General features: G+C 39.0%; 1 protein-coding gene across 6 annotated transcripts in view; it reads left to right on the top strand.

Annotated features, from left to right (window-relative positions):
- Positions 1–23453, top strand: part of UTRN (utrophin) — a 500711-nt gene that overhangs the window by 176204 nt on the left and 301054 nt on the right. For all 6 annotated transcript variants that reach the window (XM_004752757.2, XM_004752758.3, XM_004752759.3 and 3 more), the window contains 8 exons: positions 778–957; positions 5235–5369; positions 7085–7234; positions 8828–8989; positions 9428–9556; positions 10267–10440; positions 12176–12331; positions 19026–19196. In XM_004752757.2, the coding sequence (XP_004752814.2) occupies positions 778–957; positions 5235–5369; positions 7085–7234; positions 8828–8989; positions 9428–9556; positions 10267–10440; positions 12176–12331; positions 19026–19196 (1257 nt within the window). The remainder of the gene's footprint in view (positions 1–777; positions 958–5234; positions 5370–7084; positions 7235–8827; positions 8990–9427; positions 9557–10266; positions 10441–12175; positions 12332–19025; positions 19197–23453) is intronic.

Here is a 23453-nt window from a genome sequence, read left to right as displayed (position 1 = left end):
ATTCTCTTTCTTTATATTATAAGCATTGTAGTTTTGTGGTTTCTTAAAGTCCCTGGGGATGAAACCTTAGAGAAATAAGTTTAAAGCCCTTGATTGGGCAACATTCTATTTGTTTTTATTGTTTCAAACAACCATTGTAATTTTTAAAACCACTATACTTAATTACTTTAACAACTGAGGGAAATTTAAAACCATTAAGCAACACGGAAAGCTGAAAGGGAAAATGAAAAGCTGTTTTAGGTTGATTTTTCTCAAAGTGAGTCTTCATCCTTAGCTTGGAGGGAGAGTCAGGAAAGAAGCTGGACTAGGTTAGACTTCCCAGTATAATTTCGTCATCGTCTTCGAAATGCTATTAATTATCAGAAGCATGGACACACCTATGTTTTAGGATAAAAACAGGTATGTTTACATTATTTTTAAATGATACCTCTACTGAGGTGAAAATTTATTTATTAAAGTTTAATATGCTCAGACTTACAGTGTTTAATGAAAATACCTCCCTTAGATTCTTTTCATGGACCCAGACTTTGAGAATACTTCACGTCAGTCACTGAAGGTGACTTAGGGGCTCACATTGCTTGTTATGAAATGTAAATGTTACCGTCAGCATTCTTACTTCAAAAGTACTCTCTGTGGCGATTACCTAAATAATGTTCCAATTAGGTAGTTAGAATCATGTTAGCATTTTAATTTTGGTTTAGTTATCTTTTTGAAAAAGAAAGAAATTGGTTACTGAGAAAGGCAGGCCGTTTTCAAGTTCATCCTTTCTTGGAACAGAGGGCAAAAGAGGACGTGTTGCAGAAGGAGGTGAGAGTGAAGATTCTCAAGGACAACATCATGTTACTCGCTGCAAAGGCGCCCTCTGGTGGCCAGGAATTGACATCTGAGCTGAATGTTGTGCTGGAGAATTACCAACTTCTCTGTAACCGAATTCGAGGGAAATGCCACACGCTAGAGGTATGTCGTTTTATCAGTGGCGTGTTTCTGAGATCAAACTCTGTAAAGGACTGATCATTTCCATATGTTAGAAAAAATTCGAATTTTCTTTTCCTGTGTGGGTTCAGAAAGAAAAAGTCATTCTTGGATAACAGGTTGATAAAAGGAAACTGGGATAAAAAATAGGAAACCCAAATCTGCCTTCAATTAGTAGAAGGGTCTTAGGAAAGCTGTTTCAGTTGTTTCATATCGCTAGACATGTTTTCTATGTGAAATCAAGATTTTTGTGTTTCAGATAAGCTGTAGAGTCTGTTCGAATTCTAAAATTCTAGAACAATGTAATGTGAGCTTCTGTTTTGTTTCATTGCGTGGTTAGGACACAGAGGTGAAAGGAAATGTTTTATTATGACTGGTCTCTGAAGTTAGAGAGCCACCTGACAGAAAGAAGAACTTGTAATGTGCTGGTATTTTGCTAGACCATTTATCCCCCTGGCTTTAAGATGTAGATGATGCTTTGACTATGTTTGTTTTAAATACATTTTTGCTTATTTGTTTTGATGTTGGTGTGATTTCTGTTGCATCTCACTGAAAAGATTTAAGAAGCATTGAAATTTATAAATAATTTAAATTCAGTTCAACCTAAAATAAATGACTGTATCGTGGTAAATCCTACAATGGTAAACAATCCCAGCTGTGATATTTAAATTCATTCAGTACTTGCTTGTTCTGAATCTATTTTGTGCTAAGATAAATATGTGTAGTTCAGACTGGTTAATAAGAAGGCTTTACATCAAATGAAACCTCATTCCTTACTGCTAACATACAGTTGATCGTTGAACAATGTGGAGTTGGGGGTCGTTAGGAGCACTGACCACACCTGATGTCACCCAGCTGAGTATCTGTTTATAATTTTTGACTTCCTCAGAACTTAACTACTAACAGCCTTCTGTTGTCCAGAAGCCTTATTGATGACATCAGTGGTCAAGGAACACATTCTTTGCATGTTTTATGTATCATGTATGGTATTCTTACAATAATGTAATAAAATGTTAAAATCATAAGGAAAAGAAAACATGTTTATGTTATTGTGCTGTAAAAAAAAAAATCCACGTGTAAATGAATCCATGCCTTTCAAACCTGTGTTGTTCAGAGGTCAGCTGTATTGTCTAACATAAAATAACCGAGGTTACTCAATTGAGAATTTAAAATCTAAAATTTTGTAAATAGAACATATAATATTATGTATGCCTAATCTTGGGTCCTGGTGAATGATCCTGGACTTGAGTTTTACTGTAGTTTGACCCGTGTTTTTGTTTTCCTATTTATTGACAGCCAAAATAACAACTCATAATATGTTCAAATAATGCACAAAGTCCCAAGTCATATTAGTCTAACAAAAGATCACCACGTATTCTGTGTCATTTCTTCAGGTTGTGTTTATGACCCAGAGGTGGCAATTTTAGGAAGAGGAATGAAATACGTATCTTGAGAATTTGGAATTGCTTTGAGAATTACTTCAGAATTGATTTGAGAGAAGAGAAGGAAGAATGCCAGGAAAAAAAAGAGAGAGAGAGATAGGAGAGAGAAGATGAGACCTTAATATCTTTAAAGGGGGACATGAAAAGATGAAAAAAGTTTAAAAACAGAAATGCTCTTAAATGATGCCCCAGATGACTAAGGAATCTTAGGCAGAAATAGTCCCAATTCCTAAGTTAGAGTAAAAATGCTTTTCTTTGGCAGAGTCCAAGTTTATTACCTCGATTATTTCTAGATGCCTTAAAATTTTTTTTTCAAATCATGAACTATTTCAAACTTTAGAGAAGTACAGATAATACTATTAATGCCCATATAGTCTGTATAACCTATTTATAACCTATATATGTATCCTCCAGCTTATTTTGCCTTATTTTCCCAGATCTTGTTTTTGAAATAAAACAAATTAGCATTACAGACTATGTTTCCTCCTTGTCCAGCCCATACCCTCTCTAATCCCTCCTTTGAAGTAGTCGGTTTCCAGGAGTTGGTATATATTCTTCCCATGCCCGTTTTTATGTGTTTAATAGATACACTTACACTTCCGTTATCAGTGGCTATGTAGCAAACCTCCTCACACACAGTGGCTTACAAACACAGCCATTTCTTGTTTCTTCTGCTGCTGTGGGCTGATCTGGCCCAGCGGAGTGGCTCTTCTGCTCCATGTATAGGGAGAGCTCACTCAGGTTGCTCAGGGGGGGCACTGGCGACGGCTTCTCCTTTGCAGGTCTTTCTCCTCCTGGCCTCTCTGTTTTCTGGCTTCTTGGCAGCCAGGCAGTGGGCTTTTAGGAGAGAGAACACAGACGCTGCCAGTCCCGTAAGAGGCTAGGCCTGCAGTTTGGTAGAACATGACCTCCATAGCATTCTTTCGTTCTAAGCAGGTTGCCCAGGCCAGCCCACATTCTGGGGGAGGAGAAAACAGTTTTGCCACTTAATGGCAGGAGTGGCAAAAATTGTGTGGTTATTATTAGTCCGTCATAGTTCACTCTCTGGCCGTGACTTCGTTCCATTGCTCCCTCACGCAAACTGCGCTTAGGCTCTCCTCGGGACTCCCAAAATCATATTCAGTGCAGCTGGAAACCCAGTGTCTTGTGACCTGCCTTAGGTCCAGATGCAAAATGTGGCTCCTGAAGCAGTTTTCAGGTGCAGGAATGTGGGACCAGCACCTCTAGATCTGGTGACCTGGACACGAAATAGGTTATCTGCCCTACCCCCCAACATACATGGTGAGATGGGCACAGGAAAGCCTCAGTGGGCACTCTCATGTAAAAATGTTGATGGAATAGAAGGTAAGTAACAGTCACTGGTAATGGTGACTCTGAAATCTAATAATAGTAGTTCTGGAATCCAGCCAGGTACGTGCGGGTCGGTCAGTGCCCCAGTCCGGGGGCATGACTGTTGCTTGATCTGGGCCCAGCTGGCTTCTTGAGAATGCCCGTCTGGGACTCAATCTTTTTTTCCCCATCAGAGATAAGGTTCTGCTCGGCATTGGGTAGATCCTGGTCTGCTGTCTGTGTGTCTTTTCCCTTTTAGTCTTAGCCAGGGTTGGTAGATTATAGCCCAAGGATTAAATTTGGCTTGTGGCCTGTGTCTGTAGGCTCATGAACTAAAAATGGTTTATCTATGTTAAAAGGGTGGTTCAAAAACCAAAACACATATACAATAACCAAAAAAGAATCTCTGACGGAGAATGAATGCGGCCTATGAAACCTAAAAGACCCACTGTCTGGCCCCCTGACCTGCTAAACACACCTCCTGTGGGGGGCTGGAATGTGCCTTCTCCGCATCAGTTGGTCTGAAAGCCGGTCAGCCTAGGAGGCTCCGTGCTGGACTCTTCCTTCTAAATTGATCAGTCAAAGAGGCTCATCCCATATGGGAAGAGGTAGTTCCTCTCAATTTTGCTTCTGGAATTGGAGGATAAATTTATCCCTTTCCTTGCAAAACTCCCATAGGAATGGGGAATAAGTGATTGGGACTAATGTAGAGAATATAGGATGACTCCCATTTGGTTGCATGTGACTCTCTTCAGATATAGACACATTCCTAGAAATTTAGGAAAAAATTGGAAGGAGTATACAGCAAATTGTTAGATCAGTGAGCTCTGAGTTGCAATAGGGTAGACTGCAGGGAATTCTAATTTCCTGTATGATTGTTATAAAGTGTTGCAGTTAGAAGTACTTTTTACCTTCCTGTTTAAAAAAACAAACAAACTAATAATGTTTCCCTCCTGGTTTCTTTTACTCATTATATATAGTTTTATTTTTAGCATTTAAACAGATCCTTGGAGTTTTTTTTTTTATTTTTTTAAGTGCACAGAGGGAGGCAACTCATTCCTCTTTATTCCCCCGCCTCACCCAACTGGTCTAATATGATTTGTTGAAGAATTTTATTTTTTCCCTTATTTGAAGCTCCAACTTCATCAGTTCCTAAATTTTCAAATACGCTCCTCTCTAAATGACATCGTTCTTATCCGTTAGAGAGAATGTGTTGTGCTGGAGACACATCGCATCTCCAATGACATTTTCTTTTTTTTTAAAAGACTTTATTTATTTGTCAAAGAGAGAGAGGACAAGCAGGGGGAGTAGCGGGCAGAGCAGGCAGAGGGAGAAGCAGGCGCCCTGTCCAGCGAGGAGCCCCATGCGGGACTCGAACCAAGGACTCTGGGATCATGTCCCGGGCCCAAGGCAGTGGCTTACGTGACTGAGCCACCCAGGCACTCCTCCCATGACTCCTTCTGTAGCCGAGCTTTCTTCTTGCTCACTTAGGAGGTGTGGTCCTGCTGGATCGAGCTGCTTCACTATTTGGATCTTGAGACCAGCTGGCTGAGCACTTTGGAGGAGCGCATGAAGAGCACTGAGGCCGTGCCCGAGAAGGCAGACACCATCAACGAAGCCCTGGAGGTAGGGCCTTCTACCGGTTGCCGTGAGGCCAGGTGACCACTCCGAGCAGGAGCACGGTGCTTTGTGTTGACACATGCATTTGCTTTCTCTCTGGTGGTCCGAGGACTTCTGTGGCCTGAAGTGCTAATACGATCCCGCGTATTTAGATTATAGGTGACCAGCTAACTCAGCCTTGTGGGGTGGGTTAGTGGTTTGATAGTACGTACGTTTTAGGCATGTGTGCATTTACTGGAGTGCCCTAGTGATTTTCCAGCTGGTTTTTACCTTTCCCCGGATGAATTTTCCAGCTGGTTTTTACTTTTCCCTGGATGAAACTCTGGCTTCTGTTGTTAGGGGGATCGCTCTCTTGTTTCTTCATAAAGTTATTTTTGTTCATTAGACAACTCCCCAGGGAAAGAGCTGGGGACAGGGTAAAGTGGTTAGTAGTGGAGGCCGGGGTCCTGTCCTCGGAGCTTGTCCCCAGGCCGAGGCGTGAGCTCCAGGAGGCTGTTCCCAAGTGACCAGCATGATATGTGGCACACGATAGCTTAAGAACTGTTTCTTCGATGGATTCAAATGTGAAGAGAGTAGATTTGCTTCCAATAAAAGAGGAGGAAGAGGTTCCGTTTGCTTTTAAAATGGAAGGGACGCGGGGAGCCTGGGTGGCTCAGTGGGTTAAAGCCTCTGCCTTCGGCTCAGGTCATGATCTCAGGGCCCTGGGATCGAGCCCCACATCGAGTTCTCTGCTCAGCAGGGAGCCTTCTTCCTCCTTCTCTCTCTCTGGCTGCCTCTCTGCCTACTTGTGACCTCTGTCTGTCAAATTAAAAAAAAAAAATCTTAAAATGGAAGGGACACAAGGGTAACTGAGTGGATGACTGGACTGAAGGTCAGAAATGAGTCCAAGGTGGGACCTGGAGACCAAGAGCCAGACTGAGGCTGTGGAAGGAAAAATGTTGCTTCCCAAGTAAGATCCCAGGGCCAGAGGTTGAGATAAGAGGAAGTCTGAAATGCTTACTTTAAAGGCATACCTTCCAAATATGACAGTTACACGTGTGCATTCCAGAAACATGGAAAATAGAGAGAAGTATAAAAAGCAAGATAAGCACTTTTAAACATTTTGGTGTATTTCTTCCTAATTATTATTATTTTCTATCCACGCTGGAAGGCAGTACGTCATAGTAATGGATAAAAAGAGCCTTTAGAGTCTTAAAGTTGGAATCGTAGCGTTACTTTTTACTGTATGTTTTTGTACTTAACCTCTGTGAGCTTCAATTTTCCCATCTGTAATATGGGAATAGTATTTGGCCCATCTGCCTGATTAGATTTGTGTATATAATAAGTATGTATATAAAACAGTGCCTAGCATTCTGTGTATATTGTGGAGAAATGTTTTTAGTAATATAGTCAATAACATAATTTTTCTTGTATAGTGTTGTTTTCTGCTTTTAAACTTTGCATACCATGAACATTTCCCTATGTAATTAATAATCACTGAAATTACTTTTATGCAAGTCTAATAACATGTATCATCATTCATACTGAGTTTTCAATTTTAGGTTTTTATTAGTAATATTATGGATATTGTTGTAAATTAATCATCTACCTCGTTTCTGATCTTGTTCTTTAGGGAGATTTCTAGCGAATGGAATTACTTGTTTAAAAAAGTGGGCACTTTTAGGATCCTTGACATATTTTGCCTCCGTCAATGTGTATTTTTTTCTCCTCTCCCTGCCTAGTCTCTGGAATCTGTTTTACGACACCCAGCGGATAATCGCACCCAGATTCGAGAACTTGGCCAGACTCTAATTGATGGAGGGATTCTTGATGATATAATCAGTGAGAAACTGGAGGCTTTTAATAGTCGATATGAAGAGCTGAGTCACCTGGTAAGAACTGGGGAACGCAGGGGTTGATAGGTGTTGCGGTGTGGAGCTGGCCGCAGGAACTTTTACCAGGGGGAAGAGTTGGTAACCAACGTGAACGGGGGTGTTGAGGACATTGAAATACTAGGTAGGGAAGAGTAGACCTAACACTCAGAGGACAGCGAGAACTTTGATGATTAAAAAAGTCTGTCTTTAAGACAGACTATTAAATTAAATAGGTATACCTATTTAAAGGTATACCTAAATTAAAGTCTGTTAAATTAAATAGGTATACCTACCTAAATTAAATAGGTAGGTATACCTATTTAATTTCCTTTAAGGATAATACAGCTCTATATAAGACTAGGAACCCATATTATCCTAGTGAATATTAGGGCCAACTGAATTTAACATAAGTTGCTGTTGTAAAATGTCATAGCATCTAGATACCTATTCAGAGTGCACCGCGTGTTCATATCGTTAAGTAGAGAAAGGCTATTATCCTTTCTAGGAGGGTTGGATGGATATTACATGCTTTTATACACAGTAAATAATAATGATTAATGATTAGGTTGTGAATAGCATCAGGTTTACCCCAAAAGTGCATCAGAGAGTGGTTCAACATGTATGCAAGTCTGTAGAACTTGAGACTTCTGGGGAAAAAAAGGAGATGTATATGTTTATTATACTGATAGATATTCTTGCTATATTTTGTATTGTTATTTATAAGCTTATTGCCAGTTCCTGTAAATGTCCGAAATGTGTAATAGATGACATTTGATTGTTTAATATGTTATGTAGAAAAACTTTACTTTTTTCTTCTTTTTATTGAGGCATAATTGAAATATAACATTATATTACTTTTAGGTATAGGTGCCTGGGTGGCTCAGTGGTTAAGCAGCTACCTTCAGCTCAGGTCACAATCCCTGGGGTCCTGGGATCGAGCCCTAGGTCGGGCATCTTGTTCATCGGGAAGCCTGCTTCTCCCTCTCCCTCTGCTGCTTGTGCTCTCTCTTACTCTCCCTCTCTCTCTCTGACTATCTCTGTCTCTGTGTCAAATAAATAAATAAAATCTTAAAAAAATTATATTACTTTCAGGTATATGATATAATGATTTGATATGTGTATACATTGTAAAACAATCACAATAAGTTTAAGCTAACATCCCTCACCATATATAGTCACAGTTTTTTTCTAATGATGAGGACTTTTAAGATCTATTCTGTTCATACTATCACTCCGTTCCTGTCTCTAAGAGCTTGTTTTTTTGTTGTTTGCTTTAGATTCTACATATAAGTGAGATCATATGCTATTTGCTTTCCTCTGTCTGACTCATTTCCCTTAGCATAATGCCCTCAAGGGCATTTTTATATTTTGTCACTTTCTGTAGAAAGAAGTAAAAATCAGTAATTCACTGTCAGATAAATCCGATACTAGAAGAATCTTTTCGCTGTTATCTTTGCTAGCTATTATTTATTTATAATGTAGGCCCAAGTTTTGAGCCTGGTGCTTTGCCAGTCTGTTTCTCTCTTGGTGACCAGAACATAAGGGTTCTCTTATATTCAGGTCTTTATATTAGTGCTGAGCAACTAATGATTCAGTTTTTCCCCTGTGTAGGCAGAGAGCAAGCAGATTGCTTTGGAAAAGCAACTCCAGGTCCTACGGGAAACTGACCACATGCTTCAGGTCCTGCAGGAGAGCCTGGGGGAGCTGGACAAGCAGCTGACGACGTACTTGACTGATAGGATAGATGCCTTCCAAGTTCCGCAGGAAGCTCAGGTACTGCTGTGGAGTGGAGGGCTCTTGAGTCATAAAAAGAGCATATGTCACCTCTTCTTCCCCCACAAGACAGCCAGCCCCTCGTGCCATTCCAAACTGAACCAGTGAGGAAGATTGACCTTACTTATGGGGTCGCATATGGGTTTTGGAGTTCTTTTGGTCTCTCTGTGAGACCCTAGCAGATGATCACCATTTTAAAATTATAGTTGTGAAGTTGGGAAAATTCCCTTTTTATAAGTAAGTGGTGAACACTAGAAATGACAAACACAAAGCTCTTAGTTTGTGGCTCCCACATGGGAGTCCTGCAACACAGGTGGCCTGTGTTATTATTAAAGTTATTAAAGCTTGTCCAGTGGTACACATATTCTTATGTATTGTGTGACTTTCTGGAGCTTTAATAAAAAAGACGTTTTCTCCTTTCTGATCTCTCTGTGGCAGAAAATCCAAGCAGAGATCTCAGCCCATGAGCTGACTCTGGAGGAGTTGAAAAGAAACACACGCTCCCAGCCTCCAACTTCCCCAGAAGGCAGGAATGCCAGAGGAGGAAATCAGATGGATGTATTACAGGTGAAGAAGGAGAGTGGCTCCCTTTTACTCTTTGATGTGCTGGGTGTTAAAAGACAAACAAAGAAACAAGAAAAAAAATTGTGAGGAAGAGTTGATGACTTCTATGACTTTGGTCTTCGTTATGATGTCAGGAGTGGGATGAGGATGATGCATTGTCTTCTGGAAAAAGAGGCAGAAACAAATTGTTACATGGGTGGAAAATACTGAATCTGATTTTACAGTTGAATTGCAAAGAGAGAGCAAGCTAGATTTAGAACTTATCTTTATATAGATTTTTCCATTAATGCAGAGCCTCTGTCAGTTCTGGTGTGGCTGGTGCACGGGGAAGGCTGAGGGTGTGGCATATGACACCACCTGGTCCTTGAATGGTGGATGCATGATTGACCTTGAGCTTGCCATGAAGGGCATTTTGAGTTTTAGGTTCCTGAACTCTATTTTTCAAACAGGTTAAAAATTCTGTGAGGTTTCACTTCTAGTGAGGCTAGTTTGGCCTTTTCTTATGTCTTAGACTGATACCCTGTCAAGTAATTCATGACACTGCTCTGTGCAGGACCCTCTGGTGGCTGGGAAGCCTAGGTTCCCTGAGGGAATGTTTTTTATGGCTGCCTTGTCTTGCAGCTCTTTAGCAGTGTATATTGTACTCATATCCTCTGCTGAGAGAGATCATCATTCTGATGCAAGTTGCTTATTTTGTTCATTTTGGGAAACAGAGGAAACTTCGAGAGGTGTCCACCAAGTTCCAGCTTTTCCAGAAGCCCGCTAACTTTGAGCAGCGCATGCTTGATTGCAAGCGTGTGTTGGATTGTGTGAAAGCAGAACTTCATGTTCTGGACGTGAAGGATGTGGATCCTGATGTCATACAGAGCCATCTGGACAAGTGTATGGTGAGGCCACTGGGGGGGTCATGTGTCCAGTCGGTTTTCCAGCAGCTAACATAGCTTCATCTAGTGCCTCTGTAAATGGCTTATTTAATAGTTGCCAGTCTATAGTGAGCTAAGAAGAGAGCTCGAGGGTGGAAAAACAGGTTAAAAGTATCCAAGTGTGGTCCTGTCTTCAAGGAAAACAGAAGAGATAAGAGAGACAGGTGGGAGAGAGTAAAATCAATTACTACAATGTAATGAGATAAGGAAGCTGGAGTAGACATGCATATAACATGATCTAAAAAACAAGGGAAACATCTTAATCACAGCATGAAGTTTAGGAAGATTTTGACAGAATGTGACTAATAAGCTAAGTTTTAAAGGGTAAATTTGAGTCAGCTAGGAGAGCCATACTGAGAATAGATGTCAGGAATATTACAATGCAAAAGAAAATCATTCTTAAGGAAAGTAAAACTTTGAATTTCAACTTAAAAAGTTTAAGCCTAAAATATGAAAGAGGAAATTATACTTAGAATGATGTTGGAAATATTATAGCATTAAAAAAAAAAACCCATTCTCTAGGAAAGTAAAAATTTAAATTCCAGTTTAAAACTAAGATGTGAAAAAAATTATTTATAAGGCCTTATTGCTATTTTGGTCTTGAACATTATAATTCAGTTGAGTAGAAATTTAAAAATAATATAGCTAAGTATATACAATCTTAGAATTGGTCTTCTCCTTGAGAAGACTCACAAAGAACTTAAGATGACACTTGTTAAGACAAAGTTGGGGCAGAGTTCTTTGTGCTTTTCAAAACTGTAGTCTCCTTATTGTTGGACACTGAAGTTTTGTGTACTCAAAAGCTAGAGTGGGTGGAAGAATGAACAGTTTAAATTTTTGAGTATGTGATTATGTGTGTTTATGTGAGTGTGTATGTTTGCATTTGTGTGCATATGTGTATGTATGTGTGTGAGTGTAGATGTAAGTAGTTATTGATTTAACGAGACACAGAGGCCAGTAGAACACTGTCCTTGACCTTGTGTAACTTAGTCCAGTGGTCTGCTGTTATGTGACAATGCCACAGGAGATGTTTCAGGTCAAGGTCATGATGGACGGAAACAAGAGAACTTACTCACATAAAAGCTTTTTAGTTTCAAGGTAACTAGGATGAGGACGGCTCTGAATTTGACCTACATAACTCCATTTCTTATAGTTACATATGTCTTGGTATATTGAGTATATATCTTTTTATCATGTAAGTAATACATGCTCGTTGTGGTAGACTTGGTACTTCACAGAATTCTAAAGAAAAAAAAAAGTGGATGTTAATACTTCCAAATTTCAACAGCCAGAAGTATAGCCAAGCCTGGCTTTTTTTTCTAGTAATAGCATGTATGGTTTTTAAAAATGTAATTTAAAAAATGATAGACGTTCAGTTTTTAGTCATAATATTTTTCCATTTTATGTAGGAAAAATGTTTTTATTCCTAAGTACTTCCCTAAACCTTGAAAATACATGTTTGAAGGTATTTTTAAACAAGTATAATCTCTATTAGTTTATTTTCTTATCTGATTTTAAAAAGATAATACAACCTTGATTTCACTTCACTTGTCCTTTGAACCAAATCGGAGGAAGATAAAGCCCTTTGATCTCCATAGTTACTTTGTAGCTGTCAGTCTGTATAAGCCGCATTCTGAAATGACTCCAATTAGCAACTTTTCACCACAGTATGTAAAATGTGCCTTGCTTTCTTTTAAAGAAACTCTATAAAACATTGAGTGAAGTCAAGCTGGAAGTGGAGACTGTAATCAAAACAGGAAGGCACATTGTCCAGAAGCAACAAACAGACAATCCCAAGGGGATGGATGAACAGCTGACTTCTCTGAAGATTCTCTACAATGACTTGGGTGCCCAGGTAAGGACAAGCCCCCCACTCCCTTGCGTCTCTCTTGTTTATGCATTTTAAAATCTTGCTCCTAGAAGAATGCATGTTTGAATTTTGGGGCACTAATAATAGTGCTTTCAATTCTTTCAGTATTTTTTTATTATATTTCTTTACAGCTATATATTACTATCACAATGATGAATTGTAGAGAAATTTACTTTTAATATTTAATCCAGACTCATTTTTGTATTTTCAATGGCTGGTCACTTTTCAGAAGTTATTCTAAGGAAACTTTCCCAGTGATAGCCCCTGTATAAACTCAAGTTACTGGTCCCGGGATTTCTAAATTGAGTAGTCTACTGAGAAATATTAAAACACTGGGACTCTAATAAATGGTAAGTGACAGGAAGTTCACATTAATCTAGCAGGATCTGAAATCCTTTTAAGAAACATCTATAATTTGGGCATCTGAGTGAATCTGCAAAAGGACTTTTGGCCATATATTATGAATGACTGTATTCAGAAGGTTGAATGTCTTCTCTTGTGAGAACTCTGCACTGAAACCAGGAAAGCAAAGCAAAACAAAACTACAACAAAAGTGTTTAAAGTGATATCTTCTTGGCAATATTGGAGAGCTGTGTTAGATAATATTTTAGATCCTTTTTGGGTTTTTAAATAGTACCTAAGTTGGTGCACAGACCCAGAGAAAACTAGCTGGAATTTTGTTATCATTTTTGGATCAATAAGAATAAGCGATACGTACATTTCCTGGACAATTTTGACCTCCTCACTAAAGCAAGAGGAGATTGCTAATCTAATACATTTTATATCATTTTGATACATTGCACATCTGGAACACAGTGTAGAGCTTCTTGGTATTATTATACAGCTGAAGTTATTTCTCAAATATTACTGTATTTATTCATCAGCTGGCATTTTTTGGATGGGAATGGTGTTGCCATTGTAATGTCAGTTCTCCAGTTGTGTCTGTGGTTTTAGTGTTAAGTCATTTTGTCATTCAACACAATTGAGATGGTACTGTTTAACAGGAAGCATATAGGCAGTAGAGATTGAGTGGCACACAAAAACATAAATTGTCTCTTTGTCTAATCGACTTTAGGGTTATGAGAGAAGAAAACATTAATCAGGTAGTCTTACAAAGTACCATCACATTAGCAGTCTGAAGTGTTAGGAAGGAATGTATGTGGTGCTTTAAGAGTATATATGTCAAGGAGGATTTGGCCCAGACATGGGTTATAGGAACGTACCTGGGGTTACATTTCCTTCAGGAAACGGTGTGTAAACTGAAATCTGAAGGATGAGTCGGAATATCCTGGGTGAAAGCAGTGGGAGAGCAGCTTTTAAGGTTGCTGGGAGAGCATGTGGAAAGGCCCTGTGGCAAGAGGCAGCATGGTACATTTGTGTGACTAATGCAGAGAGAGCAGTGTGGGGGAACATGGTATTGGGGAAAGGGATGAGACCAGAGCATACTAGTGTCTGGGTGTGTGATAAGGATTTTAATCTTAAGAGGTTTAAGAAGTTATTGCAGATTTTAGCAGGGAGATAATAAGCTCATGCATTAGCTTTTTCAACAATCACTCACTGCAGTTTGGGGGATGAGCTGGAGAAGGGCAGCAGTGGATGTGAAGAGAGAAGTGAGGAAGTCATTGTGTTCTTAGTGAGAAATGATGGTGGCAGGAATGATGGTGGAGCGGTGGAGATGGCATGAGGAGCAGATGGTCTCAGACACATTGAAGAAGTGGAGTGAATAAGAGTTGATGGATCAGGATGTGGGAGTGCGGTAGGAGATGATCGATGACCTCTGGGTTTCTGGCTTGGTTACGCAGAAGATCATGGTGCTATGATTGAGGGTAGGCACTGGAAGGAAAGGCGGAAACATGGAAAAGTCCTAAGTATGGATTGGGCATGTTCACATGTTAAATGCCTTTGTGAGAGTGACTTGAATATGTCGGGTACTCACAAAGTTATTCAAGTCTGGAGACTATATCTGGGCTGAAGCTAGGAATTTTATGAGTCATCTGCATATAGACTGTAATTAAAGTTTTCAGTGATGATGAGATTGTCTAGGGAGAAGATATAATGAGAAAAGAAAAACCTATATAGGCCACAAAATAAAAAATAAATGAGTGGGACTACATCAAATTAAAGAGCTCCTGCACGGCCACAGAAATCATCGACAAAATGGAAAGTCAACCTGCAGAATGGGGAAAAAATATTTGTAAATTATATATATGATAATGAGTTAATATCAAAAATATATAAAGAATCCATACAACTCAATAGCAAAAAATCCCAAATAATCCAATTAAAAATGAGCAGAGGACCTGAATAGACATTGCACCAAGGAAGATATATGAATGATCAACAGGTACATGAGAAGGTACTCAAGAATGACCGATCACTGGGGAAGTGCAAATCGAAACCGCAGTGAGATACTACCTCACACCTATTCAATCGGAAGAGATAATGCTGGCGAGGATGTGAACAGGCTGTGCAGTGTTGGTAGGATTGTAAATTGGTGCAACTTCTGTGGAAGAGAGTGGAGAGGTTCCTCAAAAAATTAAAAATAGAACTATAGTATGATCCAGTAATTCTACTTCTGGGTATATATCTGACAGAAACAAAAATATTATATCGAAGAAAGATGCCTGGATGGCTCAGTGGGTTAAGCGGCTGCCTTCAGCTCAGGTTGTGATTCCAGTGTCCTGGGATCAAGTCCCGCATCAGGCTCCTTGCTCCGCGGGGAGCCTGTGTCTTCCTCTGCCTCTGCCTGCCTCTCTGCCTGCCTGCCTATGCTCTCTCTCTCTCACTCTAACAAATAAATAAAATAAAATCTTAAAGAAAAATATTACATGGAAGAGATATTGGCACCACTATGTTCATAGTAGCTCTGTTTAGAGTTGCCAAGGCATGGAAGCAGCCCAAGTGTCCTCTGATGGAAGAATGGATATGGAAGATGTGTATATATGTACTATATACGGTATATCTCATTTAGCACAATGAGGGCATTGTATTAAGTGAGATAAGTCAGACAGAGAAAGACAAATAATGTATGACTCATATTTATGTGAAATCTCTAAAAGAGCAACAACCAAACTCACATAAAAAGAGATCAGATTTGTGGCTACTAGAGGTGGGGGACTGGTGGGTCTAGGAATTGGATGAAAGTGATAAAAAATAACAAACTCACAGTCACAAGGTATGTAAGCCCTAGGGATATAATGTACAACATGCTGCCTACAGCTAACACCACTGTATTTGTATGTAGAGAAGTGGTGAGGAGGGTAAATCACATGAGTTCTCTTCACCATTTTTTTTTTTTTTGTATCTGTCTGAAATGATGGATGTTTGAAAAACTATTTTTTTTTTTTTGTATCTGTATGAAATGATGGATGTTTTTAAACCATTTTTTTGGTATCTGTATGAAATGATGGATGTTTTAAGTTATTGTGGTAATCATTTTGTAATCTATGTGAGTAAAGTCATTGTGCTGTATACCTTAAACTTATACAGTGATATATCTCAATAAAACTGGAATAAATAAAAATAATTTTTAATTAAAAAAAAAAAAGGCCTGAACAAAGTCTTAAGGAACTAGATCATTTAGTAAGAAATTTGAGGAAGATGTATCTGCAAAAGAAACTTAAGTATAGCTGTACCACATTTTATTTATCTGTTCATTGGTGGACATTTAAGTGGTTTCCACATCTTGGCTATCATGTGTAATGCTGCCATGAATATAGGCATGCAGATACCTTTTCTAAGCACTGATTTCATTTCCTTGGGATATATACACCAAAGTAGCATTACTAGATCATATAATAGTTTTATTTTTAATGTGTGTGTTTTTTTAAGATTTTATTTGTTTATTTGACAGAGAGAGATCAGAAGTAGGCAGAGAGGCAGGCAGAGAGAGAGGAGGAAGCAGGCTCCCTGCCAAGCAGAGAGCCCGATATGGGACTCAATCCCAGGATCCTGAGATCATGACCTGAGCCGAAGGCAGAGGCTTAACTCACTGAGCCACCCAGGCACCCTATTTTTAATGTTTTAAGGGGCCACCATACTTTTTTCCATAATTGTATACTTGAAATCTGCTGAGAGGATAGATGTGTTTTCATTACCCCCCCCCCTCCAAAAAAAAGATAACTATGGGAGATGATGGATGCATTGATTAAGTTGTGGTAATCATCTCACTCTGTATAAGTCATAAAATGATCACATTGTACACCCTAAAAAACCACATGGAAAAAACAAAATATACGTAAATGAAACAACAGTTAGTAGCAAGAAGTGTTAGCACACCAGGAGAGTGCTGGGGCTGGGAAGCCAATGGAAAAAGGTATTTTGAGATGGGTGTAGGCACTGTTTTTGAATTACTGAACATTAAAAATGATGTCCACTTAAAGATGCCCATTTACATCTGTTGCCCTTGAAGTCCTTATTGAGATCAGCAAAGACAATTTCTGTGGAGTGATGGGGCAGAAGACAGGATGGGAGAAGGGAAGAAATGTGGGGAAGGTAAGAAAATGCTTTAGAGGATTGGTAAGGGCGAGATAGGAGAGAGGAAGGTCTTAGGGGAGATGCAGCCAAAGAAGCCAGTTTTTTTAAAACTATAAGAGACTTGAGTATACATATATTTTTAGATTTTATTTATTTACTTGAGAGAAGAGAGAGAGCATGAACAGGGGACAGGGGCAGAGGGAGAGGGAGAAGCAGATTCCCTGCTGAGCAGGGGCGCTCCCCCTCCCGCCCCCTGGGAGGCTCCATCCCAGGACCTGGAGATCATGACTTGAGGGAAAGGCAGATGCTTAACTGACGGAGCCACCCAGGTGCCCCGAGACTTGAGTATATTTCATAGCTTATGGGGATCATCCTGTGAAGAGGGAATGGTTGAATATCTAAGAGGGAAAAAGGAAAAATGGTTAGGTAAAATCTTCCAAGTTGATACTGCCTAATTTAGAATGGACTGCATCTCAAAATGTATTGGTTGGACTGAGAAGAGGGAATTGTAAGTTAAGCTGTAAATTATTTTCTTCCGGGTATATGCGAACCTTTGGTAGCATTAAGTTTTATGATGCTTGTGTAACTGCCTGGGCATGTCAAAATCAGATGAGGTCCTCTGAATGCCTAATATCTTTTAACATAATTCATGTATTTGTCTCCTGAAGTCTGCATTGAGGGGCTATTAATTTAAAGTCATGAATTCTAATTAAACTCTGTAGAGAAAAATATTTTACTTTTAAGAAGGAATTTAATAATAATCAATCCTTGAGGTATGAAACAGTAAAATGGAACCTAGGAGGCCAGAAAAAAGAAATGCAATTCCACATTACTTATTAAGAAAATTCAGTTTTTCTATCATCTAAGAAAAATCTTATCCCATACATGACTTATCACTCTGTTGCTTATAATGAGAATTATCTCTGCATTTGTGCACATAAAAGGAAGAACACATTTTTATTTATGTATTGTTTTGTGATACCCTTAAAAATGCTGTCTCAGCTTTAGATAATGAATGATAGTTTTGAGAGTACCATCACGTAATGTAAAAGGGTCAGACCAGGCTCAATTCAGTGGCCATGTCCCCCTGATCATAGCTTTAGCCCCTTTAAGTGTCACTGCCCCAACCTGCTTCTCACAGGGGCTGTGGATCTTACTGCATAGCATGGGTAGGATTCTTCAGCATGATATGGGAGTTATGTTAAGAGCCTCATAAATGTTTGTTCAGTTCATTTTGCTTTCCGTCAGCTACAAAAACAAAATAATACTAAAGGTTTATGCTGCATAGGCATTTATTTATTTTAAATTAAGTAGTTAATGGTAAAACATAATTATGAAAATCATACTCTTTCCTCCTCAAATTTCTAGAATCTAGTGTGTGTGTGTGTAAGATTTTATTTATTTGACAGAGTTCATAAGCAGGCAGAAAGGCAGGAAGGAAGAGAGGAGGAAGCAGGCTTCCCGCTGAGCAGAGAACCCGATGCGGGCCTCGATTCCAGGATCCCGAGATCATGATCAGAGCCAAAGGCAGAGGCTTAACCCACTGAGCCACTCAGGCACCCCAATGTGTGTGTTTTTTAAACAGAATTCTTTCTTGAGAGGATTGTAAGGCATCTTCCATTCAAAACATAAAAGATACCATTTACTGGGTGCCTGGGTGGCTCAGTGGGTTCAGCCGCTGCCTTGGGCTCAGGTCATGATCTCAGGGTCCTGGGATCAAGTCCCGCATCCGGCTCTCTGCTTGGAAGGAAGCCTGTTTCCCTCTCTCTCTCTCTCTGCCTGCCTCTCCATGTACTTGTGATCTCTCTCTGTCAAATAAATAAAATCTTAAAAAAAAAAAAAAAAGATACCATTTACTGATTCCTTAACTTTGTTACAAGGACTGCACCAAGCCCTCTGTGTATGTATCTTTCTAATTTGATACATAAATACCAACCTTTGGAGGGCTATGCCTCTACCAAGGTCACTTAGAAAGTAACCCAGCATTGTCCCACACTTAACCTCTGTAGTATGTTGTCCCCTTGTAGAAATACAAGAATGGAGTGATTCCAGGTGGGAGAGTGAAAGGTTATGTATGTCTTGGGGGTTAAGTATTAATAGTTTGGATCTTTGGTTATTATTTGAATTTATTCTTTTTTGTGTTCTTTTCCCTCTTCCTTTCCCTTTCTCTCTCCTTCCCTCCCTCTCTCTTTCTCCTTTTTAGGTGACAGAGGGAAAACAGGACCTGGAAAGAGCATCACAGTTGGCCCGGAAAATGAAGAAAGAGACTGCTTCTCTCTCTGAATGGCTTTCTGTTACTGAAGCTGAATTGGTACAGAAATCCACGTCCGGAGGCTTGAGTGGGGACTTGGATATAGAAATCTCCTGGGCTAAAGTAAGCTGTAACTCGGGTTACCTGCCAATTTTATGCCAGGGTCTCCTGTGGCATTTTGTTCAGGATGTCCTTTATCTCCATTTCATGTTAAATACAGCATTTTCTTTTTTTTCCATTATTTTTTCCACTTCTCTGTCTTAAGAAAAAAGAAAAGACTATTTTAAAAGACAACAATTTGGGGAGCCTGGGTGGTTCAGTGGGTTAAAGCCTCCGCCTCTGGCTCAGGTCATGATCCCAGGGTCCTGGGATCAAGCCCTGCATCAGGCTCTCTGCTCAGCAGGGAGCCTGCTTCCCTTCCTGTCTCTCTGCCTGCCTCTCTGCCTACTTGTGATCTCTGTCTGTCAAATAAATAAATAAATAAAACCTTTAAAAAAAAAAAAGACAACAATTTTAAGAAGATATTTTTATCTTGATTCCAAAACCATTAAACTCACATTGATCATTGTGCCTGTGTGGTACGTAAAACATTCTAATCACTACCTTCACAGCTGGTGATAGTTTTTGAGTATTGGTTTTTCACAGCGTATTGGGCCGAGTATTAATTCTTCTGTAATAACTTTTACACCCGTAACTAATCTTTATATTGAAAGTGAACTGGTGTAAAGTGCATAGGAACAGAATTTTCAAAAAACAAAATCAATGAAAGATCCAAGAGTTTTCTGTAACTCTGTAGTTATTTCGACATCAGAGATTAGAGAGTAGATTTGCTGATTCTTTTGAGGTGGACAAAAGATTGATGGAACACAAAGTCATTTTTTTTTTTTTTTTAGCAAAGGCATTCTTCTTCCCTAAATGTACTTCCTAAGAAAGAAGCATGTGTAATACAGATAAGTGCCAAATACTAATACTGTGAGGGAAATTTATATAAAGCCACAAATATCACTGTTGACATCTACAGGTGTTTACTTGTAGGAAGTCGAGAGCAGGTGCTGTGAGGTCATGTATGATGCAACCATTTCTTAATTTGAACACTTTGTAGGGGTAACAGTTGAATGAGAGTCAAGATATAAGGTATTACAATAGCTCATGAAAAGTTTAATTAGGTCATGGACCGTGTGATGTAACAAGAAGATGGGAAAAGGGATGCAGGAAGGAAAAGGGGAACATTGGAATTTGCTGATAAAAGCAAAGAGAAGTGTCTGTTCATATCTTCTGCCCATTTTTTTTTTAATATGATTGCCTGTTTTGTGTGTGTTGAGTTTGAGGAGTTCATTATAGATCCTGGATATCAACCTTTTGTCTGTACTGTCATTTGCAAATATCTTCTCCCATTCCGTGGGTTGCCTCTTTGTTTTTTTGACTGTTTTATTTGCTGTGCAGAAGCTTTTGATTTTGATGAAGTCCCAAAAAGTTTATTTTTGCTTTTGTTTCCTTTGTCTTCTTGAAAGAAGTTGCTGTGGCTGATATCGAAGAGATTACTGCCTATGTTCTCCTCTAGGATTCTGATGGATTCCTGTCTCATGTTGAGGTCTTTTATCCATTTTGAGTTTATCTTTGTGTACGGTATAAGAGAATGGTTGAATTTCATTCTTCTACTTATAGCTGTCCAGTTTTCCCTGCACCATTTATTGAAGAGACTGTCTTTTTTCCACTGTGTATTTTTTCCCTGTTTTGTCGAAGATTAATTGACCATAGAGTTGAGGGTCCATATCTGGGCTCTCTACTCTGTTCCACTGGTCTATGTGTCTGTTTTTATGCCAGTACCATGCTGTCTTGGTGACCACAGCTTTTAATAAAGCTTGAAATCAGGTAACGTGATGCCCCCAGTTTTATTTTTGTTTTTCAACATTTCCTTAGCGATTTGGGGTGTCTTCTGATTCCATACAAATTTCTGGATTATTTGCTCCAGGTCTTTGAAGAATACTGTTGGAATTTTGATCGTAATGGCATTAAAAGTATAGATTGCTAGGCAGTATAGACATTTTAATAATGCTTATTCTTCCGATCCAAGAGCATGGAATGGTCTTCCATCTTTTTGTGTCTTCTTCAATTTCCTTCATGAGTGTTATGTAGTTCCTCAAGTACAGATCCTTTACCTCTTTGGTTAGGTTTATTCCAGGTATCTTATGGTTCTTGGTGCTATAGTAAACGGAATCGATTCTCTAATTTTTCTTTCTGTATTTTCATTGTTAGTGTTTAAGAAAGCCACTGATTTCTGCACATTGACTTTGTATCCTGCCACGTTGCTGAATTGCTGTATGAGTTCTAGTAGTTTGGGGGTGGAGTCTTTTGGGTTTTCCATATAAAGAATCATGTCATCTGCGAAGAGAGAGAGTTTGACTTCTTCATTGCCAATCTGGATACCTTTTATTTCTCTTTGTTGTCTGATTGCTGTTGCTAGGACTTCTAATGATATGTTGAACAAGAGTGGTGAAAATGGGCATCCTTGTCTTGTTCCTGATCTCAATGGGAAGGCTGCAAGCTTTTTCCCATTGAGGATAATATTTGCTATGGGTCTTTCATAGATAGATTTGATGAAGTTCAGGAATGTTCCCTCTATCCCTATACTTTGAAGCGTTTTAATCAGGAACGGATGCTGGATTTTATCAAATGCTTTTTCTGCACCAATTGAGAGGACCATGTGGTTCTTCTCTCTTCTCATACTAATTTGTTCTATCACATTGATTGATTTGCAAATGTTGAACCATCCTTGTAGCCCAGGGATGAATCCCACCTGGTCATGGTGGATAAACTTTTTAATGTGCTGTTGGATCCTGTTTGCTAGGATTGTGTTGAGAATCTTAGCATCCATATTCATCAGTGATATTGGTCTGAAATTCTCCTTTTTGGTGTGGTCTTTGCCTGCTTTGGGGCTCAGGGTAATGCTGGCTTCATAAAAAGAGTCTGGAAGTTTTTCTTCTGTTTCAATTTTTTGAAACAGCTTCAGGAGAATAGGTGTTATTTCTTCTTTGAAAGTTTGGTAGAATTCCCCAGGGAATCTGTCAGGTCCTTGCAATCACATAAAAAAATGGGCACAAGATATGAACAAACACTTCTCCAATGAAGACATACAAATGGCTGTCAGACACATGAAAAAATGTTCATCATCACTAGCCCTCAGGGAAATTCAAATTAAAACCACATTGATATATCACCTTACACCAGTTAGAATGCCAAAATTAACAAGACAGGAAACAACATGTGTTGGAGGGGATGTAGAGAAAGGGGAACCCTCTTACACTGTTGGTGGGAATGCAGGTTGGTGCAGCCTCTTTGGAGAACAGTGTGGAGATTCCTCAAGAAATTAAAAATAGAACTTCCCTATGACCCTGCCATTGCACTCCTGGGTATTTACCCCCAAAATACAGATGTAGTGAAAAGAAGGGCCATCTGTACCCCAATGTTTATAGCAGCAATGGCCACAGTCGCCAAACTATGGAAAGAACCAAGAGGCCCTTCAACGGAAGAATGGATAAGGAAGATGTGGTCCATATACACTATGGAGTATTATGCCTCCATCAGAAAGGATGAATACCCAACTTTTGTAGCAACATGGACGGGACTAGAAGAGATTATGCTGAGTGAAATAAGTCAAGCAGAGAGAGTCAATTATCATATGGTATCACTTATTTGTGGTGCATAACAAATAGCATGGAGGACATGGGGAATTAGAGAGGAGAAGGGAGTTGGGGGAAATTGGAAGGGGAGGTGAACCATGAGAGACTATGGACTCTGAAAAACAATCTGAGGGGTTTGAAGTGGTGGGGTGGGGGGGAGGTTGGAGTACCAGGTGGTGGGTATTATAAGGGCACGGATTGCATGGAGCACTGGGTGTGGTGAAAAAATAATGAATACTGTTATGCTGAAAATAAATTAATTTAATTTAAAAAAAGCAAAGAAAGCAAAGCAAAGGCATCAAACTTTCTTTTTGTTTAAGTTTTTCAAAAAAATAATATCTTCTTTTACAATACAGTCTGAAAGCCATTATTTTCTTATTAATAACTTAAGTCATGTAAGCTAATTGAATGACATTTGTACAGTGTAATGAAAAAAGACGGAAGCCAAAATCATTTCTACTCAAAGAATACACTGTTTTTGTTTATTTTTTATAGACACATATAAACATGAACAGACAGAAGCGTTTAAAAATAATTATATTGTGTCTAATGTTTCTTAACCTTGTCTTAAAAACTTTTATCTTTTATCTTTAATATTTTTCTTTACCTACAGAGGTTTTGTATCACACATTGGAGAAGTGTAGTATTTTATTGGTTTTTTAAAATTAAGCCATTCCTCTATTCATATCCATTTAAATTA

This window comes from Mustela putorius, unplaced genomic scaffold (assembly GCF_011764305.1).
Source record: "Mustela putorius furo isolate JIRA1106 unplaced genomic scaffold, ASM1176430v1.1 tig00003863_pilon_pilon_pilon, whole genome shotgun sequence".
Lineage (NCBI taxonomy): Eukaryota > Metazoa > Chordata > Mammalia > Carnivora > Mustelidae > Mustela > Mustela putorius.
Note: the sequence above shows the minus strand (reverse complement) of the source record. Positions and strands in the feature narration are given on the sequence as shown.